This window comes from Capricornis sumatraensis, chromosome 23 (genome assembly GCF_032405125.1).
Source record: "Capricornis sumatraensis isolate serow.1 chromosome 23, serow.2, whole genome shotgun sequence".
NCBI classification, from domain to species: Eukaryota; Metazoa; Chordata; class Mammalia; order Artiodactyla; family Bovidae; genus Capricornis; species Capricornis sumatraensis.
The window spans coordinates 14,522,784-14,535,288 of NC_091091.1; the positions used below are offsets into that span (position 1 = coordinate 14,522,784).

The following is a 12,505-nucleotide window of genomic DNA, read 5'->3' on the forward strand; positions in this document are numbered from 1 at the left end:
AACCAAATGTAAAAGTCTCCCAGTTGGAAAACGGAAGCAGGCAGTTCAAACACCCTAACTAGGGGACAATAACATGGTGATGTAACTGACCACGGGAAGTAGATCATTCATAGGAAATCACTGTGAGTGGTATGAATTGTGAAGTTGTAAGCATGTTGAGACTGTAAAAATGCACATATTAAATGCCTTCCAACTTCTTAGGTCATATTGTATCTTAAAGTACAATTCAAAAGCCTTTTACAGATGAAACCTCATATTTGCAAGTGTATTGGAGAAATTTATGCAGAGGTAGCTGGACAGATAAGAAAAAAACGGCCCCAGGGTTGGGGCCGGGGGGAGGGAGGTTTGTTTAAGAGAGAGGGGATATATATATATGTATAGTTATGACTGATTCACAATGATGTATGGCAGAAACCAACACAACATTGTAAAGCAATTACTCTCCAATTAAAAATTAAAAAAAAAAGGGGGGGAGCCACCACAAGTGGAATAAGACATTTACCCTGGCCCACAGTAAGGTACTGTAGCAGCGCTACTCTCAACAGAGCACAACTCCTGCTTAATCAGTATTCACAAAAACTCTAGAAAATTATTTTATAGACCATAATCTAACATCCTTTCATAATCTTTTATTGCTAGAAGAACACAGACCAAGAGAAGACAGACATGCATAAAGAACAAGGGCTGACTTCTTTAGAATAATAGGATGGGCTTACAGCTGTTCCTGGTAGAGAAGGACGACAGATGTAGCCTTAGAAGATACTAAAAACACAAAACAGTCTGCGAATATTACGTGTGTGTGTGTTTTTTTAACACCATTCTCACTTCTAAGTGAAATTACCAGGTACCTAATCTTTGCTGAAGAAAGATGTGGTAACAGTGACTATAACAATGACAAAATGAGAGGCAGTTTTTTTCCTACTTCTAAAGGCCTTAAAATATAGCTTTTGTCAAAATCTTTTATTTTCTTCACAGCCTGTTAACCACTTTCTTTTCACTAGAAATTGAGGAAAGCAGCAGAAAATCATGAGTGTGACAAGAAAATGATGAAATAGATTTTTGGCGTGGCGTGAGGAAATGACTAGGAAATGACTATCACGTTCCCAGTCAGTCATATCCTATATAAGAGCCCGCAGAGAACCAGAGAGGATCAGATTCCTCACAACTCTAGAGGACATAAGGGTTCACACAAGATGAGTGTCCCTGTGGCTAACTCTTCCAGTTTTCAGATAGTTAGACTCTCAACCCAAGTACAATAGCTATCTCCACAGAAAAACTATTCTACTATATTTTTTAAATATCGTAATGCCCCCAAGAATTCCTACAATCCATAACAAGAACTATCTGTAATCATGAATGTAATATCACCCCCTCTCCTGAATTTACATGGGCTCTAAAAATAGGAAATCCTAATATTGCTGACGTTGGGACTTTATGCCTTACATTTAACTCAAAACATTTTCCCTGAGTTCCCTGAAACTCATTGGTGGGCCACTGGGAGGGTAGCCTTAGAGAATGCAAAGTGTCACTACCTGCTCTTAAAGTGTGTGTGGTGATACTTCCTACCCTAGGAAAGTGATTTTATTTTAATAAAACCCTATTCTACAAAGTTTTCTGAAGGAGCCTTTGGAGATTAAATCTCATACTTCCTTGTAGTAGACTTGGATTTAAATGAATTAATCCAGGTTCGGCCAAGGATTTCAAATACACAAAGCCCAGAAAACTTGGCTCGGGTCTCATGCTATAAACCACGACCTCAGCTACCCAACACATGCTTCTGCCAGACATTATGATTAAAGCAGTCAACCATGATTATGGTAGGTAGCTGAACCCAGGTTTAAAAAAAAATCAACTTTAAATACATTCCACAATGCTTTACAGAAGCAAACAAACAAAAACAAAAAAGAAAAACAAAACACAATTAATAAAAAGCTGATTTTTGTTTAAAACACCAAGCAAGGAATGGACATATGAATATTCCTAACCTGCAAAATGATTCCTCCACATTATATCAGCGAAACTCATTGGTGGGCCACTGGGAGGGTAGTGTTTACCTTTCAGAGGCTCATGATCTGTCCTTATCATATCCATTAAGGAGTTCTCCAACGAGTGCAAGTTAAAAGTGTCATAGGGCCTACTCCGGTCCTAAAAATAAAAACAAAATAATACATAAAATTACTTCATAAAATTAATAACCATATCATTTGCTTCTTTCCATGGATTAATGACATGAATCAAAACTCAAGGTAGTTTTAATAACACAGTCATTCTTTTCATTAAGAATAATGACTTGACAACATGAAGTTTAATATGTTTTCATAATTAATTAAATTGTACCCTTTTCCCTAATAATTCTTTAATGTATATGCCCCACTACTTCAGACCAATTTTCTCTCAAATGAACTAAAAAAAAAAATTCAAAAAAGAGTCAAGTGAGTTGACTTTGCCTTCAACCCTTTACCCTTTGCCTCTACTATCAAATGAATGTTCTAGTCAAATGAATAGAGATTTTTTTCCCTAGAGAAAGACACTAAGAGCTCAGTCTACAAATGGAAACATTTCCCTGAAAAATCAAAAGGAGGCTATAGTTTCAATGTAATTAATTGTATTGGGCATCTTTAATAATTATTACTAAGATCCATACATTAGATATACTGTATAAAAATTAAAATGTGTCCAAAATACTAAAACTACCTTTTGAAAAACACTACATGAAAAAAAACTTTAACCCAAGGTTATATGTTTTCATGATGTTAGATTCAACAACATTTTGAAACCAGAGAGCTAACACAAAGTGAAGAAAAAAACTGTTCTACTGTGTTTCATTTAAGCCCATGGGAAACCATCACCTACAAATTATTTTTAGTAGTATGAGCCTAAAAGGAAGTGTGGTTCATGGCCTAACTTAATACTATAGAACAGATTTAGTTTACTTTTGTTAAAAGAAAAGCAATACAGTCATAAACCTCAACAACCACACCAAATCAAACTACAGCAATGAGAGATTATTTTCAGGGTCCTGAAGAGTTTATCCAGCTTCGCAAATGATCACTTATCCGCCCCTTTGAGCAACAGAATAACAAAATGATGGCCTAGAGGAGCAAAAAGGGATATACTAGGTAAAAACCTCAGCTACAGTCATCATTTTCCAGCTTAAGTCTTAAAATCTTGGGAAGCTGTTTCCTTCTGGTTTCTGGAAAGTATAGCCATATACCTATCCATGGAGGCAGAAAGGAAGGTGGCATTTCCTCAGCACTGAGCATAAAGTGGGAACCCAGAGGGTTATTGAATGAATGAATGCAATAAGTTTAGCTGCAGGACCCAAGAAGAGCCCTAAACTGAGAACCAGAAGCAAAAGTGCTAGAACAACTACAATCAACAAGGGGCTTCTGGACATCATTATCTACCTACCTCTCCAGTCCGTGCCTGAAATTTCTCCCTTTATACAAATGAGAGGATTGAACTAGATTATTTATAATACCCCTTCCAATCCAACACTTGTTTTTAACTCACACAGTAAGAAGGGCACAGATGTCTTTTTAAATTCACACATGAGGTAGAGGGCACAGATATTTTCAGACGCTACAGAGAGAAATTTCATTCTTACAAACCTTTAATGCCCAAGCTAAGGGCCAGGTCCTGGTGATTCAGAGATGAATGTTAGAACCTAGTCCGTTTGCAAGTAATTAGTAGAGGGAGACATAACCAGTTAAAATGAGAGTATGACAGGTGTTTTAACAAAGGAATGTAAACAGTACAATGAAAACTAAATCACATCTATGTCTTAAAGAACATACAGGGGCTTCCCTAGCAGTCCAGTGGTTAAGATTCTGTGCTTACAATGCAGGAGAAATGGGTTCGATCCCTGGCCGGGAAACTAAGATCCCCCATGCCATGTGGTGCAGTCAAGAAAAAAAAAAAAAGACAGACATATATGTGTGTGTGTATAGTTCTTTTTCAAATCACATTCTATAAAGTTGTGTCTTAAATCTGGACCTGTCATTTAACCAGCAATTAGCCTTGTCTTCATTTATTCTTGATGTCTTCAGTATTCTCACTGGCAAAATGGGATCTTACCTGGGAAGATTAGGGACGTGAGTCTGAGTGATCTCTGGGAGTTGGTGATGGACAGGGAGGCCTGGCGTGCTGAGATTCAGAGGGTCGCAAAGAGGCGGACACGACTGAACTGAACTGAAGTGTTCATTTTACTCACATTGTACTTCTCAAAGAGCTAGCATGCATCATTTCTTTGCTTTTTAACAAGTTTATCTACTTATTCATTTTTGGCTGTGCTAGGTCTTTGCTGCTGCGTGGGCTCTTCTCTAGTTGCAGAGCATGGGCTTATTGTAGTGGCTTCTCTTGAGAAGGACGGACTCTAGGCCACTCAGGCTTCCACAGCTGTGGCCTGTGAGCTCAGGAGTTGCAGCTCCCAGGCTCCAGAGTACAGGCTCAACAGCCGTGGTGTACGGGCTTGGTTTCTCCACTGAGAGATAGACCTTAGTGGAGATCTTCCCAAATCAGGGGTCGCACCCGTGTCTTCTGCACTGGCAAGCTGATTCTTTACCACTGAGCCACCAGGGAGTCCAACGTTTCTTTCTTTGGGCTGCCCTCCCAACCTTTTCTGCCTACACTCCATTTTTTTCCTTTTTAACACTCAGCAGTTAATTGTGCACTAATAGATAAGAAAGAGACATGAAATATTTTCTTTGCTTCTCCATTTTGGTCCCTATATAATTTAAGAAGGTCCCTTCTTTCGCCTTTAGAATCTTGCCGCTGATTACTTGTTTTGCTTTGAGTTCAAGTTATCAGTGGAAACTCCAATTATTTATGGAGTAAAGCTTAATTTTCAGAAATGCAAGCTTATCTGTACCCAAAATAAGTATCATATTCTTTGCCCAAAGCAGGAAGTAAAAAAGTATGTTGAGGAGTAGTCAAAAGGACCGACTATTTCTGGCACTGACAATCCCAGATTGTGTCTAAGAGCCTTCTATTATATGTATCCACACTTCTAACTAGAACCCTGCAGATGTGGCACTACTTCCAAAAAGGCTGATGAGGTGAAGGAACTATTTTTAAAAAATAGCTAATGAAGGCATTTTAGACTCTTTCCAGCTAGGACAGTATACTTTCTTTTTTTTCATTTAATTCTTCATATGATCCTTCAAGGTAGATAACATTTTCATTTTATACAAGGGAGGTAAGGTTCAGAGAAGATTCAATCCTGGATTTGACCTCCAAACCAATACTTAAGAAGTATAAAAATAGGTTCAAAGAAGTTGATCTAAGCTATATGGGATGGTAAACGAAAGTTCTACGGAAGCACAGCATTGCATCTAATTACCAATGAAATGACCTTCTTGGCAAGGTGGCAGTGAGTTTCTGTCAGAGGACTATCAGATATTAGATGACTGCCTGTCAGGAAAGCTGCAGCAGACATTTGGAGAAGCATTCACGTATCTGAAATTGTTCCCAACCTGTCAGATTGTTAAACTCACATGTAGAATGGTGAAAATGCAGGTTCCTGGGCTCTGGCTAAAAGCAACTTAATTATAATTTAAAAAGAAATGAATGGGATTTTGCTAGTGGGTACAGTGGATCAGAATCTGCCTGCCAATGCAGGGGACACGGGTTCGATCCCTGGTCTGGGAATACTCCACGTACCACAGAGCAACTAAGCCCATGTGCTGCAACTACTGACCCTGCACTCCAGAGACTGTGAGCCATAACTACCGAGTTCAGTGAACAACTACTGAAGCCTGTGTGCCTAGAATTTGAGCTCCACAAGAGAAGCCACCGCAGTGAGAAGCCCAGGCACCACAACAAAGAGTAGCCCCGACTCGCCACAACTAGAGACAGCCTGTGCACAGCAACGAAGACACGGAGCAATCAAAAATAAACAATTTAAAAAAAAAGAAATTAATGTCCTGGTGATTCTTATGACTGGCTGGATGATTCTTCAAGTTAAGCCTTTATACCCATGAATCTGATCACTAAAATGGGACAGTAGAGTGAGGGGAGAGACTAGACAGCAGCAAGAAACAAACAAGCTGGGTCACTTTGACAAGGGTCAGCTTTGTAGTCTCCTAATTGATTGTGGGTGAGAGAAGCAGTTGGTGGCCTAGTTTTTAGAAGAACAGACTTTGAAATCAGACATCTGATTTTCAAATTCTGGCTCTGCCACTTGCTGGCATGTCATTCTGAACAAGTCGAAGCCTTGATCATCTACATTTATAAAATGGCAGTGAAAAGAATTCTCTTTTTATGGCTGTTTTCAGTACTAGATGGCAAAGTACAACAAGGCATCTGTACCTTGTTGAACTAATACTGAAATCTGTACTAATATTGGAATATTAGTGCTCAACAGATGAAACAAGTGAAACGCACAGTGGAATTTACATCGGCTTCTTAATTGAGCAAATGTCAATAAGTGCTGAGAGACTTACTTTTTCTCTAAAATTAATTCTATCTATGCCTCATTAATTTAGATTTACATACGATTCACCCTTCTTAGTTTTGTAGGTAGTAAACGTTGCTGAATTAACTGATTAACCAGGAACAAAAAAGATAGAAAAACTAAAAAATCTGAATTGAAATTCATCAGAAATTATGCACACAGAAAATCAGACCACAATTTACCATTTAACAACAGAGGTGACAAACGGCAAATAATCACATAAAGTCTTTTTTTCCCATTAGTTCTGTTTCCAGGTATAGGGAGTAACAAACAGGGAAAACACCTTTTAAAGCTTGTTTTTAACAAGCAAACATATCAGAATGTATTAGTACGTGTATAAATAATGTTTCCCATTACTGACTCTTTTCTCCAGAGATAAGGCAGGACAGATGTTATCAGTTAGATGTACACAGAGGCAGCCCACCCTTACTCTACAGTTCATCAGGCCTGCTTTCCTTCTTCCCCTAGCTTGACTTAATGTTAATACACTTACCAAGTACTTAATATGTGCCTGACACTGTTCTAAAAATGCTAAATGTATTCCCTCACAACTCTGTGAGGTAGGTAGCTTTTACCCCATTTTATAAATTAAGCAATTAAATCTTGGAGACAGAAGTAGCTGGCTCAAGGTTACAAGGCAGAACCAGGACTCCTTGTACTGCTTCCCTGACTTCCTCCTACTCCTTCCACCTTAAATCTTTTTCACAAACACCCACCTCAACCTAATCCTGACACAATCACAGAGAGGACTCTTTGATCCCACTCTCCCACACAGGCAACCTAACCTTCACTTGCCCTTGGTCAATGACCCTGGTTCTACTGACAACTAGTTAAATTCAAGAGGAAGTTTGATCTACCCTCCAGGACAACCTCAGGTAAGCCTCTACCAGCCCTATTTAATTTATTTGCCTTTTTCTTGGGAGAGAAATCCAGGACCCTTTCCAAACCTTTCTGGCTTATTCCCAGACATTTCCTCTCCTAGAGATACAAAGTCAAAGCTGCAAGGGGCAAGAGAGCATTTGGGGAAAAAAAAAAAAAAAGAGCAGCTCTGGAACCACATGACAAAATTAATCATGGTTATATAACTATTCAAAGTCACAAAGCTGGACAGAAATCAGGATGTGAACCCAGATATGTGACTTTCAAGTTCACACCAGTAATGCTCCAATGCTCTACACTGATCAGTTGCCATGAGTCCCGTGAACAACAGGAGCTTGGCTGGTAGCAATGGGGCAGAGACAAGATCAAAAATCAAAAGGAGGACAGGTGTCCGAAAGGGCTAGCAAAGGATAAATAGGGTTGTGAAATGATATCAAAGAAATAGGAGGAATTCCTGAAGGAGGTGTTTTTATTTATCATAGGGCTCCAACATACGTAGGATAAAATATTTCAAGGTTAAGGGCATTCAACCCATAAGCAAGAACCCATAAAACTAGTCATTTCTGAATTTCTACCATACTGCTTTTATTATCTGATCAGTTTACGTTATTTGAAACTATCTCAATTCCCTGTTCTATACTATAAACATTGTTTAAGGGTAATGAATATGCTTTACCTGTTCTTAAGTGGATATTTAATTACATAATTAAAAATATGAATATATTCTTCTCAAACACACACACATACACAATATATTACAGAAAAAGCAAAAACTGCCAATCCTCCTGCCTTTTTAAAACTCTCTAAGACCACTACATACATCTGGCATATATTCTTTCAGATTTTTAAAAATACACATACATACATACGTAGAAAACATATATTATTTTGCTATGTTTTGTTAAATGTGAAAACATGCATGCTATCTTGCTATTTGCTTTCTTTGATCAATATTGTGCTTCTGAGTTGTTGTTTAGTCGCTCAGTCATGTCTGACTCTTTGTGATCCCATGGACTCCAGCACACCAGGCTTCCCTGTCCTTCATCATCTCCCAGAGCTTGCTCAAACTCATGTCCATTGAGTTGGTGATGCCATCCAACTATCTCATTCTCTGTCATCCCCTTCTCCTCCTGCCTTCAATCTATCCCAGCATCAGGGTCTTTTCTAATGAGTCGGCTCTTCACATCAGGTGGCTTCTGAGATAGGTCCCTTTTAATATCTATTCTTGGCTCTCCCCTACCCAACTATACACACATACCGCCTACCAGGTAAATGCATAGTCAGCATGTTAAAGGAATCAAGTGATCATCCCAGTGTACAGTCTATAAAATAATTTCTGATTTTCAGATTCTTTTCCCTATCCTCCAGTTTCTCAAAATTTCTGTTCTGGTCCTTTAAATGCATTTCCTCCATACTTTATCTCATTTCAGTTCAGTCACTCAGTCATGTCCGATTCTTGGCGACCCCATAGACTGGAGCACACCAGGCCTCCCTGTCCATCACCAACTCCCAGAGCTTGCTCAAACTCATGTCCATTGAGTCGGTGATGCTATCCAACCATCTCATCCTCTGTCGTCCCCTTTTCCTCCTGCCTTCAATCTTTCCCAGCATCAGGGTCTTTTCCAAGGAGTCAGTTCTTCACACCAGGTGGCCAAAGGATTGGAGCTTCAGCATCAGTCCTTCCAATGAATATTCAGGACTGATTTCCTTTAGGATGGACTGGTTTGATCTCCCTGCAGTCCAAGAGACTTTCAAGAGTCTTCTATAGCACCACAGTTCAAAAGCATCCATTCTTTTGCTCTCAACCTTCTTTATGGTCCAACTCTCACATCCATACATGACTACTGGGAAAACCACAGCTTTGACTAGACGGATCTTGGCTACTTTGGCAAAATGGTTTCCTGACCCCTGGTTTCTATGAAGGACACCACTACTAATGAAACATAAGGATCTATGGAATCTGACAGCCCTGAGTAAAAATCCAAGAGGCAATACACGCTAAAGATCAGCATGTAGTAATCTCAAGCATAGAATATGCTTAAGAGTACCAGAAAGAACAAATAGAACATTTCATAACAACTATTAGATAGGGATAGGAAACAATTAGATGAGTAGTAATAGAAAATTTCTACTTATCACAAAGTAGAAGTCTAGGAATTTATAGTTCTAAACCAATACTGCTGTTGTATGTCAGAACATATCAAAAGCATGAGGTCCCTATATCAAACTGAACTTTACTATAGTACCAAGCTGCTTGATAAACATTTGTCCAAAGATTAAAACCGTTCTCACATAAAGGAAAATCAATGTCACTAATCTATGGGGAAGAGGAAAAAAAAAAAACTTTTCAAATGTAGATTTTCATCTCATCTTCAGTAGGTATCAAGTCCTTCAGTCAATTTTAACCATCCCAAATGAGATTATCATATTTGTAGCCCTCTTGAAAACATGATTGTAGACTCTCCCCCAGTCACTCAATAGCAAGCATATGCACCTTTTTTATCCAACCTGCTGCTGCTACTGCTGCTAACTCGCTTCACTCGTGTCCAACTCTGTGCAACCCCATAGACGGCAGCCCACCAGGCTCCACTGTCCCTGGGATTCTCCAGGCAAGAACACTGGAGTGGGTTGTCATGTCCTTCTCCAATGCATGAAAGTGAAAAGTAAAAGTGAAGTCGCTCAGTTGTGTCTGACCCTCAGCGACCCCATGGACTGCAGCCTACCAGGCTCCTCTGTCCATGGGATTTTCCAGGCAAGAGCACTGGAGTGGGGTGCCATTGCCTTCTCCATTTATCCAACCTGAAGTCCTTACAAAGTTGAGATCTCTCTCACTTTCCTATCTTCAGAGAAAAATAATTGATCCCAGCACCTGCTATGAATTTTAATATTCTTCAACATTACTGTCAATTCAATTCTCCATGCAAGAAATTCTCAAGAACCTGCAACACAGCCGTACATAAAGAAATCAAAGCTTTCTCATTCTTTTCTTCATAAGGATGACTAATTCCAACCACTCAAACTTTTCATCAGATCATATTTTTTCCTTACTGTATAACAGCAAAAGGATAGTTTGACCTGCTCTGAGAGATGCTCAAAAATGAGATAAGCATGACAACTTGCGGGACAACCCAGGAGTTTCACCTCATCTCGTCCTATTCCCTGCCACCCCAATCTTCCTGCACAGCTCTCCTCACTGGTTTGCTATAAGATGTGGTAAGAGGCCCAGTTTATCAGACACAGGGAAACATGGCTCTTAGAATGTTATTCACCATAAATGACATTCACTTTGAGGCCAGATCTAGCTGGGTAAATACTGACAGGGTCAACTGGACAAAAAGTACAAATGCCTATTGCTACCACTTCTGACTGTGGTAAATAGCTCAGAGCTAAGTACATAAGCACTTTTAAAAGGAGTGATTATACAGTTTAGCAGTGTGCTAGGTAAAAGGCAGAAAGTCAGACCTAAAAAGGACACAGAGAGGGAAAGCGGTAACTAGAGAGGTCAGAAGAGCAGGGTCCAAGGAACTCCGAAAATTAAAGCTCCCCTTTTCCTAGTTATTGCGCATATGTGACTAGCTGGTGTTGGACCAAAACTGTTAGGTAGCAGAATATTATACCAAGTAGCTGATTATTAGACATGACAACGTAAGGGGAGACCTTCACAACCAAACCTATCTTAGAATATTATGCAAAGGTACATATACTCTCTATATTGTTTTCTTGTTACTGACCATAAATGTCAGAATCCATCCACAAAACTGGCCATTTCCAGGTAATGTTGGATTCTACTGGTGTTTCCGACCCCAACATCTTAACTCCAGAAAATCAACACTAATGCCTGTTATCCTCAATAAACTATAACTTCCATGGGAGCAGAGATGTACCTTATTTCTCCATATTTTCACCACCCGGTAGAGGGCCTGGCATATAACAGGCATTCGGTAAATGATTGCTTTACATTTAAATCATCCTCCCGATGGCTTCATACTGCAAGATTTTCATTTAAAACTAACAAAGAACTACATACCTATTAGAGAGGCTAAAACCCAAACAAACAAAACATCCTGACAATTCCAAATGCTGACTAAGACATGGAACAACTCTCATAAATTGCTGGTGGGAATGCAAAATGGTACTGCCACTTTGGAAAAACAATTTGGGAACAAGAACACATGTCCATACAAAAATCTGTACATAAATGCTCACAAAACTTTATAAAACAACTTTACTTACAATTTCCAAATACTAGAAACTATGCAAACCCATCAAGTAGAATATTATTCAGCAACAAAAAAATGAAATACTGATGTTCTCTAACATGGGCGAACCTTAAAAATACTATGATGAGTGAAAGAAGCCAGTCACTAAGAATCACATGTTGTATAATTCCAATTATAGAAGATGTCCAAAACAGGCAAATTATCCAAAGACAGAAAAGCAGACTGGGTATAGCCTAGGGCTAGGAGAGTCAGGAGGGAAGTGGGGAGAGACTGCTCATGGGTACAGGTTTCTTTCGGCCATGCCAAAAATGTTCTAAAATTAGATAGTAAAGACTGACATATAATTTAGTAAATATACTCAAAGGGTGAATGAATTTCTTGGTTTATGAATTATATCTCAATAAAACTATTATTTAAAAAAAGAAAAAAGCTTTCCTAAGATTTGAAGAGGAATTATGATACTGCCTGAAAATCACCTAGTTTAGTCACAGCACGTAAGTCCTAACAACTTTTTGAGCTATGACTGAAAAAGGCAAAGTATGTTCCATTCAGGAGCCACTGAAGGATCCAGGTAATTAAATCGAAATCACACAGTAGTGAAATTCAAAAGGCAACCCTGCTGCCAGTCATTGTCACAGTATGTATCATTTCTACTTCGTTTTTTGGTTGTACTTCGTGGCATGTGGGATCTTAGTTCCCTGACAAGGGATCAAATCAAACCCATGCCCACTGCAGTGGAAACGTGGAGTCTCAACCACTGGACTCCCTTCATTTCCGTTTATAAAGATGTCTTTAATGTTCCTCCGGAAACCCTCAAGCACAGCACCTTTTCACGTCTCCTATTGTTTCTGACCAATTTTTTTCTTTTTTAATCCTAGAGATTCCAGTCTTATAATGATAGCACTGTGACTTTCAGAGACCCAGCTTATCCCATGTACAACCTTTTAAGAAT

General features: G+C 39.1%; 1 protein-coding gene across 3 annotated transcripts in view; it reads right to left on the minus strand.

Annotated features, from left to right (window-relative positions):
* CPEB3 (cytoplasmic polyadenylation element binding protein 3) overlaps positions 1-12,505 on the minus strand; it is a 149,672-nt gene that overhangs the window by 110,734 nt on the left and 26,433 nt on the right. For 2 of the 3 annotated variants that reach the window (XM_068961514.1, XM_068961513.1), the window contains exon 2: positions 1,986-2,145. In XM_068961514.1, the coding sequence (XP_068817615.1) occupies positions 1,986-2,145 (160 nt within the window). The remainder of the gene's footprint in view (positions 1-1,985; positions 2,146-12,505) is intronic. The other variant, XM_068961515.1, reaches the window with a different exon arrangement.